General features: G+C 50.3%; 1 protein-coding gene across 2 annotated transcripts in view; it reads right to left on the bottom strand.

Annotated features, from left to right (window-relative positions):
* Positions 1 to 16,877, bottom strand: part of lrp1ab (low density lipoprotein receptor-related protein 1Ab) — a 93,474-nt gene that overhangs the window by 9,538 nt on the left and 67,059 nt on the right. For both annotated transcript variants that reach the window (XM_060064717.1, XM_060064708.1), the window contains exons 49-76: positions 16,633 to 16,782; positions 15,654 to 15,776; positions 15,029 to 15,145; positions 14,174 to 14,302; positions 13,909 to 14,037; positions 13,558 to 13,698; positions 13,055 to 13,242; positions 12,381 to 12,564; positions 12,167 to 12,252; positions 11,959 to 12,078; positions 11,298 to 11,485; positions 10,628 to 10,833; positions 8,906 to 9,094; positions 8,315 to 8,463; positions 7,607 to 7,700; positions 7,372 to 7,488; positions 6,680 to 6,799; positions 5,961 to 6,083; positions 5,311 to 5,436; positions 5,067 to 5,183; positions 4,188 to 4,294; positions 3,948 to 4,080; positions 3,558 to 3,680; positions 3,137 to 3,259; positions 2,523 to 2,660; positions 1,789 to 1,926; positions 1,064 to 1,183; positions 203 to 495 (exon numbers count right to left, since the gene is read on the bottom strand). In XM_060064717.1, coding sequence (XP_059920700.1) covers positions 203 to 495; positions 1,064 to 1,183; positions 1,789 to 1,926; positions 2,523 to 2,660; positions 3,137 to 3,259; positions 3,558 to 3,680; positions 3,948 to 4,080; positions 4,188 to 4,294; positions 5,067 to 5,183; positions 5,311 to 5,436; positions 5,961 to 6,083; positions 6,680 to 6,799; positions 7,372 to 7,488; positions 7,607 to 7,700; positions 8,315 to 8,463; positions 8,906 to 9,094; positions 10,628 to 10,833; positions 11,298 to 11,485; positions 11,959 to 12,078; positions 12,167 to 12,252; positions 12,381 to 12,564; positions 13,055 to 13,242; positions 13,558 to 13,698; positions 13,909 to 14,037; positions 14,174 to 14,302; positions 15,029 to 15,145; positions 15,654 to 15,776; positions 16,633 to 16,782 — 3,971 coding nt within the window. The remainder of the gene's footprint in view (positions 1 to 202; positions 496 to 1,063; positions 1,184 to 1,788; positions 1,927 to 2,522; positions 2,661 to 3,136; positions 3,260 to 3,557; positions 3,681 to 3,947; positions 4,081 to 4,187; positions 4,295 to 5,066; positions 5,184 to 5,310; positions 5,437 to 5,960; positions 6,084 to 6,679; positions 6,800 to 7,371; positions 7,489 to 7,606; positions 7,701 to 8,314; positions 8,464 to 8,905; positions 9,095 to 10,627; positions 10,834 to 11,297; positions 11,486 to 11,958; positions 12,079 to 12,166; positions 12,253 to 12,380; positions 12,565 to 13,054; positions 13,243 to 13,557; positions 13,699 to 13,908; positions 14,038 to 14,173; positions 14,303 to 15,028; positions 15,146 to 15,653; positions 15,777 to 16,632; positions 16,783 to 16,877) is intronic.

The raw sequence follows: 16,877 nt of genomic DNA on the forward strand, positions 1-16,877 counted from the left end.
ACTGTTACGGCGGTCAAGTTTGAGCCGTTTCACGCCCTAATTGAGGGGCGTTCTCGGTGGGCGAGAATACTCCCCCCCTGGCTCGGACTTCGTTTTTTCCTGGCTTAGCAGACGTGAAACATGTGTGCACACACGTCGTACAACAGCCTTAAAGGCGAGGCTCCAAAGAGCCTTGCATCACCCCTTTACGACGAAGGCTCACCTGCAGGTTGGACACCCGTCCCTCGCTCTGCCGCCGGTTGCGGTGGGAGTTGGGGGAGGAGCCTGAGGAGGAGGAGGTGGGCGGGCCCGGCAGCTCGTAGGAGGAGATCTGCCCCCGGTGCCAGTTGGTCCAGAAGATGCGGTTGGTCTTGACGTGCAGGTCCATGGCGTCGATGCGCACGCTGGCGTCGCCCTGGAAGGTCTGCTCGTAGCGCCAGTTGGGCATACCGGGGTCCAGGCTGCGGATCTCGTTGTCGTCGGCGATGTACAGGATCTGCCGGCTGCTGTTCATACCTGGGGGGGGGACGGGGAACACAGGGGGACCGTCACGCAGGACCCACTACAGTGGGTTTATAAAGCGGTCTTCCCCCAATAAACTCGTAGTGCTCCACAGAGGAAGACGTCTTTTAAAAAACGTCAACATTTTGTTACTAACCTTCAATGTATGGAGAGAATTACCTTCTCGCAAAATCTAAAGACTGAAAAATGCTTAAGGTACTGGGAAAATGGTCTGCATTTGTGTCATCATAAGTTTTGCTCTGCAGTGAAATAACATGCGTACCCACCAGTGAGAAATCTTCGTGAATGAATAGGTGATCAACTATGTGTTCGATCGTTATGTACTGTTGTATATATATTGTGTGTTAACTATTCAGTCATTTCTTGTATATATTTAGATTTTTTGATATTTTAGCTTGTATACAAATCAGCATACCGTGAATTCAGATCCAGAGTTCCCTAGGAGCGGTTAGGGGGTCAGGGGGTCACCACTACCCTTTCCTGCTAAATATTTAAACTAATTTAAACATCATTGCTGCTCCAGTATCTGGTCTGAAGGGTTTCGTTTCGGGGGGGTTCTTACTGTCAGCCTTGCAGGTGTCGTGGATCTTGGTGAAGTACTTGTGGCAGCTGCACATGTGCGAGCCCTTGGTGTTGTTGCACATGTGGGAGCAGGCACCGAACTGCTGACACTCGTTCTTATCTGAGAACCAGAGAGGGACACAAGTTAGCGCACGACGCTGCCTCAAGACAGATATTGTTCTCACCCACAGTATACGTGTTTAGCTTGATGCTATCACAAGCTACAGATATTCTCCGGCAATTTGCTTATGCAGCAATAATGTTTTGACTACGCAAGCACAAAGTATCACAGTGAGAAGCTGGGAAGAGGCTCCACGGGGCGTTCTGATGCCAGGAGCAATGCTCTAGTCTACACGATCTAAGACGGATTTACTGCACAGTGCCCACAGACCATTGCTAATACATGACCACATTTCACAAACATTACACAACTGCAGTGTATTCCCAATAACTTTTTCTTTCACGACATTTCCTTCTCATCATTTCATGATTCATCCTTGATTAAGCAGGTCCAGAAAAATAAAAACTCAAAACTTTCAAAACTCCTTGTAGGGAGAAGGTTATGTATGTTCTGATTCAAAAGCATGTGTTTCACTGTCATCATTCATCTCATCCATTGTCTTACTGCACCAAGGCACCAAAATATAAGCTAAAACGTAGACGGGACCAGGACTTAAATGCAGGAGACGTGGGTGAACCGTTTGGGCTCCAGCCCGGGGTCCCTACCTCCACAGGTGCGATGTCCGGTCTTCTGGAAGCCAGGCTTGCAGGAGCAGAAGGAGTCTGTACCGTTGGTGACGCAGTGGGCCTCGTCGCCGTCCCCGCACTGGGTCCTGTTGCTCCTGCAGTCATTCACCTTGGTGTCTGCACAGAGAGACAGAGTGAGTCAGAGTGAGAATACTGTGCATTTACATTGTATCTTAAATATACCCGTTTATCGGAGATACTGCATTTTTTATAATATCCCACATTTTACTTTTTATATATTCGTATTTAATAATATATCTTCGATGTATATATATTTTGTATTTAACCTTTTACATTTTTTCCACTTTATTGTTCACCCGCTTTGGGTGAAATGTTTGTTTCTCAGGCCAATCAGGCCTTTTTTTTTATTGAATTGAATTGTGAGTCACATGACATGCGTGGATGTCAACAGCAACACGCTGACGCCAACACCAGGTAACAGAATCAAAGGACTGGAGCTGAGCTAGCCTGAAGCCAACACTGGGTCACAGAAACAGAGAAACTGAGCTAGGCTAACCTGAGGCTAACACCAGGTAAAAGAAACAGAGAAACTGAGCTAGGCTAACCTGATGCTAACAACAGGTAAAAGAAACAGAGAAACTGAGCTAGGCTAACCTGATGCTAACACCAGGTCACAGAAGCAGAGAAACGGAGCTAGGCTAACCTGAGGCTAACACCAGTTCACAGAAACAGAGAAACTGAGCTAGGCTTACCTGTCTTGCATTTGATCTCGTCCGAGCCGTAGTCCTCGCAATCGTTGAAGTAGTTGCAGATCAGTGTGGAGCTGATGCACTTCCCGTTGGCGCACAGGAACTGGTCTTTGTCACAGCTGGGCACCGCTGGAATCACGTCTGTCAACACGCACACGCACACACACACACACACACACACACAAATAAATAAAGAGCACCAGCAGAGCATGGCATTAACACCGCCAAGGGTAGAAGTTGCACTCCCATTCTCAATGAATATGGGGAATCTGTTGGTATTGACAAATGCTAAGGAGTATGCAATATGTAGATTGCAGTCAGAGTCTATGAATGTCAAAACACTTGACTAGATCGCTAGCATCAGCAATAGGTCTGACTAGCCTTATGGGAGACTCCGGTGATGGGCGAAGTGTGCACGGGCAGTGTTTACAGATAGGTAGGGTCGGTAGATACAGCCATAGATACCCCATTCTTATATATTGTTTCGATCATTGATTACTGTCGGGATGCAGAGAGAATTTCAACAAATACGGAAAATGCCTCTCAAATAAACATCAACCCTAGTATTTGCATTGTCTACCAAACAGCAAATGTACAAAGTGTAGTCTCCAGCTCACCGCAGTGTAGCTCGTCCGAGTTGTCCCCGCAGTGGTTCACCGTGTCGCACCTCTTGGACAGCTGAAGGCACACCCGGTCGTTCTGACAGCGGAAGACCCGGGTGGGGGGGCACTGGAACCGCCCTAGGAGAGGAGACGAGGAGGTGAACGGAGGAAGCATAGAGGACGCTGACTCTAGGAGGCATAGAGGACGCTTACTGAGGGAGGCCTAAAGGATTTAGTGAGGGAAGCATAGAGGAGGCTGTCTGAGATTAAGGCCCAATCCCATTTCTACCCCTTACCCCTTCCCCTTACCCCTTCAAAAAAAAGGGGGAGAGGTAAGGGGAAGGGGTAAGGGGTAGAAATGGGATTGGGCCTAAGTAGTAACGGCAGTAGCAACAGCAGCAGTAAGAACGGTGGTAACAGCAGTGGTTGTTCTTACTGCACTCGTCTGGGTTCTCGTCAGAGTTGTCTCCACAGTCGTCCTCCCCGTCACACTTCCAGGCCTGCGGTTTGCACAGCGTGTTGTTACACTGGAACTCATCCAGGGGGCAGTGTCTCCCAGCTAGACGACACGGGGACACCAGGGCACCACTTCAATCACAGGCTCTTTGTTCCGGCCGGCCCGCGTTACCCAATAACATCTCAATAGGGAAAACATTTAGCTTTTGAACGTGAAAATGTGTATTTTTAGAATTAAACTCAACTACTGTAAATGGAATGTCACGGAATAATAGCCTAACCCTCCCAAAAAAAACAGATAAACATTCACAAAACCACATAATTTCACAGACAGACAGACAGACAGACAGACAGACAGACAGACACTCACCAGCAGAGCCACACTTCTCCTCGTCGCTGCCGTCCATGCAGTCGGCGTCGGCGTCGCAGCGCCAGCGGATGGGGATGCAGTGGGCGTTCTTACACTGGAACTGGTCCTGGTCACACTTCAGGACACATTCATGCTTGGGGGGGGGGGGGGGGGGGGGAAGGGACACAGGCAGTGGTCAGTACAACGTTATAATAACCAAGGGAAGCTAAGGGTTGGCGTCGACGGCGGTTCGGCGCTCACCTCATCAGACCCGTCGGCACAGTCGTGGTCTCCGTCGCACTTCCAGCGCCCGGCGATACAGCGGCCGTTTTTGCAGGCGAACTCGCTCTCGGAGCACTGGCGCGGTACTGAGGGTCAGACACGAACAAACGGACCAGAGGAGGGGTTTGAGACCGGACCGCCGCCACAACAGGGGATTCCATCAAACGTAACGTACATCAGTTCACAGCACACAGGGCGGGAAAGGAGTTCGATTTAGGTCACAGCAGGGGTCTAATGAGAGGGAAATGGAGCTTCAGGTAGTTCATTATTCATTATTATTAACATTGTTTACTACTAAGTAAATCCATGTATCTTTCTATTGAATTGGATTTCCTAAATGCAATATTAGCCTTCGTTGTACACTCAAATGTGGTGCCATCTAGTGGTTACGGAGAACACCACAGTCGTTTTGTTTCAAATGTTTCTTCCCAGATCCGTTTCACCTCCCAGCAGGGGTAACATGGGGGCTGTCATGGGTTTAGCCAACAGAGACGGGACACAGACACAGCACAACACTAGGCTCAGGACGACAGACACGGGGGGCAGGCTAGGTAGCACGCACGCGTAACGAATGGTGGAGAGACCTACCTCTGGGTCACACCGGACAGGACAGTATGAAATGAAACAAACATCAGATGAGCGGAGATGCACAAGAGGTCACCAGAGGTGATGCTCATGTAATGTCAATGGAAATACGCTCAGTGAGAACAGACGGGCACGTGACCATGAGTTCTACATGGAACGTGGTGGAGCTGCGTTAGTGATGACGACGGCGCGGTCGTGTGTAAGATGGACACCGTGGAGCAGCGTGCACCCCCCGCCGGGCGAGGCCGAGAGTGAGGTGAGCGGCGTCCCTACCGCACTCGTCCTCGTCAGAGTTGTCGCCACAGTCGTTGTCGTAGTCGCACTGCCAGCGTCCGGGCACGCAGCGGTTGTTCTTGCAGCGGAACTGATATGGCTCGCACGTCCGCTCGGCTACGCGGGAGAACGCACACAAAGAGAAAAAAAGGCCGTGAATAATTGTGTCGTCTCGCGAGTTTCTGTGTTGTTGTCTTCGTTACGGATGTGTCGTTGTGTGTTCCTGGACTAAAGAGGTCCTCACCACACTCTTCCTTGGGCTCGTCCGACGAGTCGCCGCAGTCGTCCTCACCGTCGCACTTCCAGCGCGCCGGGATGCAGCGGCCAGAGTCCTTGCAGCGGAACTCGTCCACGCCGCACGTCATCTGGGCTGCAGGGGGGGAACACTCGCGTTATTCCTTTACACAAGGGATCTCTGGGGCATGAACAGACCGTGACCACGGAGAAGGACTCGCTGGAGGCATGCAAAGCAGGACATGAGGTCATGTAAAACTTGAAACCTTTTACACAGCAAAATGCTATGGAATAAAAAGGTGGAGTCATGCTAGCCGTCGGCTAGCCGTTGACCTATCAGTCAGTGACCTGTGTGAACCTTATGTTTAGGGGATTTTGCTGTTTTTCATCCAAATCTACTTGCAACCATTCATTCATTCACACCTTCACGGCGGAGTCATCCACGCAGGGCGACAGCCTGCCTGTCGGAGGCGGCCAGGGCGAGGCGTCTTTATCAGGGACACCTCGCCGCTAGGAGGAGGAGCTAGGGGGAGCCGGGGATCGAACCGGCAACCTTCCGGTTACCAGTCGACCCACTCTACCTCCTGAGCTACTGCTGCCCCGACAACAGTTGTGAGATGATAGTGACGACGATGAAGGAGGAGGAGACGGAGGCCTTACTGCAGTTGGCGGGTTCGTCGGAGCCGTCGACGCAGTCGTTGTCGCGGTCGCAGACCCAGACCCGCGGGATGCAGCGCTTGGTGATGGCACACTGGAACTGGGCGGGAGCGCAGGTCACCTCGGCTAGGTAGACAGATGGATCACTTATTAATCCCCCAGAGGGGACGTTCCTTTGTTACCACAGCCAAACAGCAGTGGAGAACACAGGATAAGATACAATACAATAAAAACAACAAAAAAGAAAATGCTAAAATGTGTGAGCACTGGGGATTACTGGGTGACGTGACGAGGGGAAGCATCTTAAGATGTATTCTCCTGATTATTTACATTAGTTAACTATTTATTCTCATGCTTAATAACATTGATAAATGATTTATTATCATATCACAGATCATTTAATTATTTGTTATCATTCTTATTTAGGTCATTTGAATGAGGTCAATTCATGCCTATTTACGTTATCAAATTATGTATTATCAGGAGAACAGCTTGAGCCAAGAAGGTCTGGCTCTGGAATGATGTTTCAAGCTTATTTAAACTTTAAGCACAGAGTTCTACTACTAAGGCGCTCTACTTTCACTTAGCAAGACAACATTTTGCAAAGGAAGCTACTTCTTTGCACATCCTTTGTTCCTCAGCCAACATAAACAGTCGTGTGCTAGTGAGGAAAGAGCAGAACAACGGACAGAGCGCCACAGACGGAGGCAGTGTGTACTCACGACAGTCCTTCTCGTCCTCCCCCTCGCCACAGTTGTCTTGGCCGTTGCAGCGGAAGATACCCGGGATGCAGCGGCTGGGGTGGGAACACTTGAACTGACTGGGCAGACACACATGGATGTCTGCAGCACACACACATGCATAAGGACACACGCACACACACAAACACAATTATTACATAGTGTGGAATAATCAAACACAATTAATAGGCTCTTTTTTAATGTGATCACCCCTTTATTGTTCACTGAAAGACCCTTGGAACAAGTTTTGCTCTCTCTCCGAGCACCAGTCCCATGGGGTCTCTGTAGTTCACTCGGTCACACTCTGACCTTCCCTTGTGTAGCTCTAGCTCTGTGTCCCACTGTGCCTCCTATCATAAACCACACATTCCTTTCAGTCTTTAGAGAACAGCCCCACCCCTTAGACTCTATTACAACACTTTGTGATACAATACAAGTGTCTCCCTTTCATGATTCTAAGCTATAATATATATTTTGGTGCTGGGCCTTGTTCTCCACATAAGATCAATGGTTCAGGTCAGGTTTAGGGAACCTTGCAGTCAGATGCTATTGTTGTCTCTTATCAACACACACAAATCTTAATCGTACCATAATATGGCGTCAACATTGCAAAGTAATACAAGCGGCACATTGAGAACGATAATCAAGAGCCAATGAAAGACATTGAAAGGTACCGCAGTTAGCTTCGTCAGAGTTGTCCTGGCAGTCGTTGTCTCCGTCACAGATGTAGGCAGGGTTGGTGCAGATGCTCGTCCCGCACTGGAACTGACCCGGCCTGCACTTAAACTCAGCTGCAGAGAGGAACAGGGGACACTTAATAAGGTCCTGATATAGAACATGGTTAATGTGACATTGAAGGACAGACAGACAGACAGACACAGACAGACAGACAGACAGACAGACACTCACAGCAGTCTGAAGGTTCGTCTGAGCGGTCTCCACAGTCGTCCTCCGTGTCACATTTCCACCAGAAGGGGATGCACTTGTCATTCTTGCAGACAAACTGAGGACAGAAAGAAAGGGGAGATTAACCAGATCTATGGAGAGGTGAACCAGATCTATGGAGGGAGTGGTGAACCAGATCTATGGAGGGAGAGGTGAACAAGATCTATGGAGGGAGAGGTTAAACTGATCTATGGAGAGATTAACCAGATCTATGGAGGGAGAGGTTAAACTGATCTATGGAGGGAGAGGTGAACAAGATCTATGGAGGGAGAGGTTAAACTGATCTATGGAGGGAGAGATGAACCAGATCTATGGAGGGAGAGGTTAAACTGATCTATGGAGGGAGAGGTTAAACTGATCTATGGAGAGATGAACCAGATCTATGGAGGGAGAGGTTAAACTGATCTATGGAGGGAGAGGTTAAACTGATCTATGGAGGGAGAGGTTAAACTGATCTATGGAGAGATTAACCAGATCTATGGAGGGAGAGGTAAACCAGATCTATGGAGAGATGAACCAGATATCTATAGGGAGAGATGGACCAGATCTATTGGGGGAGAGATGAGCCAGACCTATCGAGAGATGAACCAGATCTCTGTCGGCAGAGATTAACCTATCTAAGAGGGTATTCCACAGTGAGTACAGAGTTATTCTGTGGTCATCCCGTCTTACCTGGCTTGCCGTACAGTTGGACATGCAGGTGTGCCGGTCCTTGGCCAGGTAGAAGTTGGTGGGGCAGGCACACTTGTATCCTTCTCCAGGGGAGAGCAAGCAGAGGTTGCTGCAGCCCCCGTTGTCTGTCTGGCAAGGGTGATCGAGAACTGCGCACACGAGGGATGGGAGAGAGGGAAGACGTCAACCCTCTTGGTTCAATAGTTTAGCATTGGAGCAGAGCGATTTTTTTAACGTAAAAGAAAGTCAAGAGTAACTACCGATGATCTTAGCTAGGGAAACTGAAAATGTAATTTTAATATGGAATCATAGGAAAAGGGAAATTCTATTATTCTATGATGGACATGTTATGTTAGGATTTAGAACACCATCATTACAGCAAAAAGGCAATATTAGGACAGTCTACACATCTATATAGATGATATTTTGGGCATTTTTATGTTTTATTATAGAATGAGATAGACGGAAGGTATGGGAGAGAGAGGGGAGGACATGCCGCAAAGGACCACGGCCGGGTTCGAACCCGGGTCGCTGCGGTACGGACAGAGCCTTAACGGTGCGAGCCGGAGGCATGTGACGCTGCGCCCTCACCTTCTGGCTGGCGGTAGGGGTGGTAGATGTGCACGTCCATGGGCCGATGCAGGATGCTGATCAGGGTGGTCTTGTTGGTGCCCAGCGTCTTGTGGGCTCTGTTGATGGACTTGGTCTCCCAGTCGGTCCAGTAGATGTACTCCTCAAACAGAGTCATGGCGAAAATGTGCGGGATGTCCTGGGTCAGAACTGCAGAGGCACGGACACAACCACACACTCTATTAGCGACTCATCCGTTTGGGGCGGCGTGTGGCTCGGGAGGTAGAGCCGCATGGTATCCGTGGCGTGGTCGAGGTGTCCCTGAGCGAGACACTTGAATGTGTGCATGAAAGATGGAATGTTACCGTCACCACAACTCTGTCCCCTCAACCCCGTCAATATGCCACACTGAAAGATGTGTTCATCCCTGAACGGCCCAAACTATTTCTCATTTGAAGCAGATCAGATTGCTTGATGTCTCATCAGCCTGATCAGGTGATGTTGTAGCGAAGCCTTTTGAACCCCTATTCCAACTACTGCGGCCGGCTGTATATACTTGTGGTGGAACTCATGTACGCTTAACGCACGCTTCACAAGGCTTAGCACTGCAATCAGGGGCTTCCCTCGCTGTGTTCACTCCTGATGTTTGCTCTCTGGGCGTGTGCGCGCTGTCACGGAAGCACGCCATACGGCCGCCGTGTGTTGTAAAACACCGCAAGGCCGTCAAACAATATAGATCAAACATGGTTACGCATGTCGCAGGCAAACACACGGACACACGTACAGCGACGGCGCTCGTGTCAACATCAGCCGCGGGACCGCTTATCGCTATGATGGGGTGATCTGTCTGACCTTCGACCCCCCAGTTGAACTCTGATGGATGGGCAGACCCACTGGGGGGGGGGAAGGGGGAGGAGCCATATGCACTGCAGTGAGGCTCAAGTCAGAAGAGCTCATGGAGATCCCAGACCATAGTGCAGTGTGTTTTAGCACAATATATTGAGTCACCGGTCTAGACGTCGCCATGGCTCCTTGGAAAAGACTGCGAATCGAGTTATTTAAATGAACAGGACTTAACAACGGCAATAGATTTGACATTCAGTCAAATGCATCCAAATACCACACATTGTGCCAGAGCATGCAAGCTCTTTCGAATGCATTGCACATGCACTACAACGGCGTCCCTGATCCCACACTATCCTCCATCAGCCTTCTTATTGTGTGTGAGCTTGGTTCCAGACTCCCTAATGCTCCCACAGCGAAAGACATTGCCCCGCCTGCCATGTAAGCTCCCTAGCAGCTAAGAGCGCCCTCTTAACACACACAGGGGGAACACTAGTATGTGTGTGTGTGTGTGTGTGTGTGTGTGGGGGGGGGGGAGCACTCATGTGCTTAGCGAGTGTTTAGCGCATGCGGGGAATCTCAATAGGGAACCCCTCGCTCTGTCCTGCATTCCTCTGCTACGTGACAATATCCACCATTGTAGTGGTTGTGCAAGGCGGCCCCATTCAGACGTCACACACACACACACACACACACACACACACACACACACACACACACACACACACACACACACACACACACACACACACACACACACACACACACACACACACACACACACACGTGTGTGTCGTCATGAATGATTCATGATACCTGCTGAAATGTCAGGCACAACATCTTGTCCAGCAACGCAATGTAAAGCCTCTCCCCGCTCCGGACCCTCCCCAGGGCACTCACCCGTGTGTCTGTTGGTTCCATCCAGACTGGCGAACTCGATGTAGTCCTCGCGGGCGTCGGCCCAGTAGATACGGTCGTTGACGAAGTCCAGCGTGAGGCCGTTGGGCCAGGTGATCTTGTCGTCCACGATCACGCTCCGGTTGCTCCCGTCCATCCCGATCCGCCCGATGTGAGGGATGTCCCCCCAGTCGGACCAGTACAGGTAGCTGGCCGCCAGGACACAACACAGACGGTAAACGGACCGCATGTACATCGTGCTTCTCTCACCAGTGGCCGCTCAACAGCGCTTTACATTTCTCCCCTTCACCCGGTCATGCACACGTTCAAACACAGACGGCGGAGAGACAACCACGCAGATCAGCTGGTGACCTTCCTGTTACCAGCCGACCCCGCTCTTACCTCCTGAGCCACGCGCCGCCCGCACATAGACACATAACGTATGAGAGTGGACTCAACCGAGTGTCCAGTGGGTCCACCACATTACATAACTTAGAATCCGATTCAGTCATTTAGCACGTCTTCTTTCCTCATTTTATTTAGTCATTAAAAATAGCGCCGAGGCGCGCCTTCTTGCCACTAGAGCGGCTGCGGACATCGGGGCTCCGACCCCATAACCTTCAGCTGGGAGTCAACACAAGCCAGACCGCCGGGGGGGTCCCCCCTCACTCACCCGTAGCGCACGTCCACGGCCACGGCGCGCGGCTCCCGCAGCCCGCTGTTCACCAGCACCGTGCGGTACGCCCCGTTCAGCTTGGACACCTCGATGGTGTCGCGCCCCTTGTCGCACCAGTACAGGTTCCCGCCCACCCAGTCCACCGCCAGGCCGTCCGGGTTGCTGAGGGACGTCCGGTGCAGAACCTGCCAATCGTTGTAGAGGCGGAGTGAGCTCACGTCCAATCAGAGAGCGCCTGATAAATGATCTCCTTGATTCTTATTCGTCTATAATATGGCCGGCGTATTAAATAGGAAGAAGACATCACAGTGTGAACTAGATCTGACTGGTTAATTCATGATAAGACGATCAACGTTGGAACATGTTGATTGCCATGAGTCAATTCTATGAAGTAGCATGAAGTAAAATCATTATTTATATCTATAATATATCAATAAACTATTATGATTATCAAAAAAGGTATCCGACACGAAGCCAAAATAACCAACCATTGTATCATTTTCTTTCTCGTTATATCTGAATGGCTTATCTGGGACACATCGACTCAAACCCGCATTCTGTTTCCCTGCCCAGCTCCGCGCCCAGATCCAAGATGGCCGCTAGGTGGACAAGGCCCCAGCATTGATTTCCCGTCCCCAGTCCCTGAGGTCTCACTGACCTCCACGTTGCTGCCGTTCATGCGCATGCGGCGGATCATGCTGCCCTGCGTGGTGACGTCGGTCCAGTAGATCATCTGCTCGGCGTAGTGGAAGTCCAGCGCCACCGCGTTGTTCAGGCCCTGGAGGAGGCAAGAGGAGGCCCGGGTTAACCACCCCGCTGGTCACATGTGGGACGTGGTGGTTCTACCGTCTAACTGCCACGCTTACCTGTTTGATGAGGGTGTAATTGGAGCCGTCCAGATTCAATTTTCGTAAGTAATACCGGTTGGCGAAGATGAGGTAGGGCTCCTTCTCTGTATACGGGGGGGGAAAAGATATCAAACGTTTGAGCTGGTGCCACTCAGTGCTGCATCGATCAGCAGAAAACAGCTGAAGCCCATCCAGGGGTCCTTCGAGCTGGAGGTCTGAGGCCTGGGCGTACCGGAGGTGGACTTGCAGATGGTGGGGTCGATGGGGCTGAGCTCGAAGCCATCCACGCAGAGGCAGTGGAAGCTGCCGTGCGTGTTGATGCAGCGCTGCGTGCACGGGTAGCTGGTGGTGCACTCGTCCACGTCCACGCACGTCTTGCCGTCGCGCTTCAGCTGGAAGCCCGCCTCACACCGGCACTGGAGGGGGGCGCAGGGAACAGAGGGGGTGTCAACACACAGCAGTCTTCCTTTTTCATCGGCAGAAATCCACACACACTTTTTCATGCGGTCACCAAATAGTAGCGTAGTAGCCTAAAGGAGACGGTCGGACATTTTGTTTGTCCTTATCAAACTGATGGATTCTGAAACGTCTCCCCGAGTTTACCCAAACCCGAGCTAACCATAACACTGCTCTTGGGGGTTCACAGGGAGTTCAGGCTGTTCTAAACCACCGGGCCTCCTGCTTTCATGCAAGTGAACCAAAACAGGTTTTTTAAACGGGGTTGTATAACCACAAGTCCGGTTCCAAAACATCTTGCCAAAGAAGTAACAAGCCCCGCCTCCTTCCTCGCCATTACCGTTCCTGCCTTTGCACGTCAAGATACATAATCCATCATCCTTTTGGCCAATGAGGCTTATTAGAGGCAATTACTTTTACGTAGCCTTCGTTATTCTACTCTTATTCTACCTTGAAGCCGATCTTGAGGTCGTCGCAGAGCTGGGTGCAGCCGCTCAGCTTGCCGTTCAGGCACTCGTTGATGAAGCAGTTGAGCTCGTCGGAGCCGTCGCCGCAGTCGTCGTCGCGGTCGCACAGCAGGGTCTCGTTCAGGCACTTGCCGTTGCGGCACATGAACGCGGACTCGTTGCACTTCCTCTCTGCAAGGGAGGAGGGAGAAAGGCGCGTGGCGTTCAGCTCCTCGGAGAACACTGTGTACGCAACACTCACGACACTGCACTTCAAAAATGGGAATAAAGATTTCGTTTTTCATTTTTACAAGGTTGAGCGCCCCCCAAAACCTTGTTCATTATTTTACTGTGAGCCCTTATGAAGACCATGTGCCCCCCACGCCTGTTGACGGACAATCCCGTTTGTGTTCTTCCCCCTCCTGTCCCTCCCACGCGTGCATCCTTTGAGTCTTCTTTCCTGTCTTCAGGCGTAAGACGAGGGGCATATCGACCGAGGCGCTCTACCTGAGTCTGTGCAGTGGGAGTTCTTGGGGGCCTCATCCGAGCGGTCCTGACAGTCAAACTCCCCGTCACACTCCCAGCTCTTCTGGTTCAGACAGCGGCCGTTGGCACAGCGGAACTCCTCCGGGCCACAGGTGGGGTAGTCTGTGAGAAAGAGAGACACGATCCTCATGTTGTTTGCGTCAGTGAACCATAAAATATGTTGCCCCTTATACACAAGAACCAAAAGTGACAACCCTAATTAAATGTCTTTCACCCTCTCCTTTGTTTATCGGTGTACACTCAATGACCTCCTCTACCCGTCCCTCCCTCTCTCTCTCTCTCTCTCTCTCTCACCCATCACGGTCCACTCACCACACTCTGGTGATTCATCGGAGCCATCGGAGCAGTCTATGTCGTGATCGCACACAAAGTGCTTGGGGATGCACTGCCGGTTCTGGCACATGAACTCGTTCTCGTCACACGTGTTGTTGCTTGTGTACACTAGAAGGGGGGAGTCGGTGATTAAAAGGGATGGAAGACTGGACACCAAACCACAAGAGCTTGCTGCTCTGGGTGTTCCAACCCTTTTTACAAGGAGGACCAATAAACAACATCAACACTAGGGCTTTGGACTCACGGCATCCAGCCTTGACGCTCTCGTCGGCCCCATCAGGACAGTCCTTGTCTCCGTCGCACTTCCAGCGCTGGGGGACACACATGTGGGAGCCCGGGCACTGGAAGGCCTCAGGGCTGCAGGTCTTGGATTCTGGGGAGGAACGAGAAGAGTCATCATGCCATCCAGACATATGACGTACATTGGGAGAAGCCTTCCGCACTGGGGCCCTCCATGCTGACAATGTTTGCAATCACTGTACTGCGAGAGAATTTGGATGAAAGCGTCAGCCAAATGACGTGTGTATTATTACATTAATTTCTGAACAGCGAGTCTTTGTCTGAGGAGCCAGAATTGTGTTTATGCAAGAGCTCTGAGGAAATTGGTTTTAAACAAGGGATTCCAAGGCAGTGATGTATTCATTATGTTTTTTAGGATTTCAACAGAGAGAACATTGTGGAACATATGAAATATTTTTGATCTACAGAGAATTTATTTTTATTTCTCTGTATAATATTCATTTAGGCTCTAAAGAATATTAAATAGATCAAATAAGAAAAAGAGAAAATGATAAAATCCTCATTAAAATATGACCTCTAAGGCAGTCACTTAACGGGATTGGATTCAAAGCATTATGGGAAAACATTTGACAAAATACCCTTACACTAAACCTGCCTTCAAAGATTAAAGATTGTTCACCAATCATCACTTTGGTTCAGACTATGAAGTCAAAGCTTCACTGGCTCTGATCTATGCCGTGCTCGAGACATGATCCCTCCTTATACATCCATCAAACTCGTCCAACCAACGGACATGGGCCACGTAAGCGCAGTGCCACGAGAGCAGCGGTGTCCGCAGTGGTCATCGGGCGCAACTCACTGCACTTGAGGTCCTCATCGGAGCCGTCACCGCAGTCGTCCGCCCCGTCGCACACCCACCGGCTGGAGATGCAGCGGTGGTTGGAGCACTCAAACTGGCTGAACGTGCAGAACTTGTCTGTGGGGGGGGGAAGAAAGAAAGAAAGAAAGAAAGAAAGAAAGAAAGAAAGAAAGAAAGAAAGAAAGAAAGAAAGAGAGAAAAAGAGAGAGAGAGAGTCAATAGGGCCCATGAGGGAATGACGTCAACATGATTCTTAATAAGTGGTCCCAGTCCTTGGACTTGCAAAATGCGGAGATGCAGGAAATCAATGATTTGCATCACAATTGGTGCTGGAACAAGAATTGAGTGATAAACATGGACATCGAGTTGGCATGAGTTAAGATAATTTAAGAAATGTGAGAACTGAAAACACATACAACTTTTGCTACTAACTGCATCGGAAGTGCTTAGATGGGGTTTATTTGATCCATTAAAGCTCATTATTAACCAACTTTTATCTAGTTAACCAGATCTACCAAATGTATAATACCTTGCATGCTGTGCCTTGAGATGACCCTAACCCTTACATTTTATAGACAACAATAGAAAAACGAAGAACAAAAGGTGACTAGTCTGGAGGACTGACCACAGTGCGTCTCGTCGGCCCCGTTCTCACAGTCGTTCTCTTTGTCACACGTCCAGCTCATGGGGATGCAGCGACCGCTGGGGCAGGCAAAGAAGTTCACCGGACACTTCAGCTTCCTCTTGTCTGAGGATTAGAGACACAAACACACCGCTGCTAATGAGGACGCGGTGTCGCCGAGCAGGCTGGCTGTTGTTTGTGAGGTTAGTACTTCATGTAGCCTCTTATCCTAGCTGTCTTTGTTGTGTGCGGAAAATGGGTTAACCTAACAGTTGGAAGTGCTTGGCAGTTGGTTCTATGAACATCCTTACTGTACCGACAGCAAGTATTGTTGTTTTTTCCTTCTTCTGACAAATGTTCTCAATGTTTGTCGCTTTCGATAAAAGCGTCTGGGGGGGGGGGGGGGGGGGGGGGGGGGGGCGGGGGGCGGGGGTGATGTGTGGGAGGAGCGGCCGAATCCTTTCCCGTCTACAGAAGACATTGGAGCCCTGCTCTTCAGATATCATCACTGACGCGTGTTGTGTCTCTAGTGATGTATTTAGATCAAACTGTATTGAAATGCACCACCTCCGTTAATAATAAACACAACATTTGATAAAAAAAGAATTACATGTTTCAGTACTGATTCCTAAAGCTCGATTTTTAGAAATGGATTTTCTTCCTTGTAGGGGTTCAGTATCTGGTAGGGGTTCAGTACCCGCTACAGGGTTCAGTACCCGCTACAGGGTTCAGTACCTGCTACAGGGTTCAGTACCTGCTACAGGGTTCAGTACCCGCTACAGGGTTCAGTACCCGGTACAGGGTTCAGTACCCGCTACAGGGTTCAGTACCCGGTACAGGGTTCAGTACCCGGTACAGGGTTCAGTACCCGGTACAGGGTTCAGTACCCGGTACAGGGTTCAGTACCCGCTACAGGGTTCAGTACCCGCTACAGGGTTCAGTACCCGCTACTGGGTTCAGTACCCGCTACAGGGTTCAGTACCTGGGCAGTTCCTTTCGTCTGAGTAGTCTCCACAGTCGTTGATGCCGTCACACACCCAGGAGGGCAGGTAGCACAGCGTGGTCCTCTCACAGCTCTGGAACGACGCGCCCTTCACCCCCAGACGGAAGAAGCGGGCGCAGTCGGTGGCTTCTGGAGATGAGAACACCAAACCAATCAGTGTACACCAAGACAGAGGCTGGGGGGTTCCACACCCAGCTGAAAGGCACTGGGGTCCATCCCAGTCC

Source organism: Gadus macrocephalus, chromosome 1, assembly GCF_031168955.1.
Source record: "Gadus macrocephalus chromosome 1, ASM3116895v1".
NCBI classification, from domain to species: domain Eukaryota; kingdom Metazoa; phylum Chordata; class Actinopteri; order Gadiformes; family Gadidae; genus Gadus; species Gadus macrocephalus.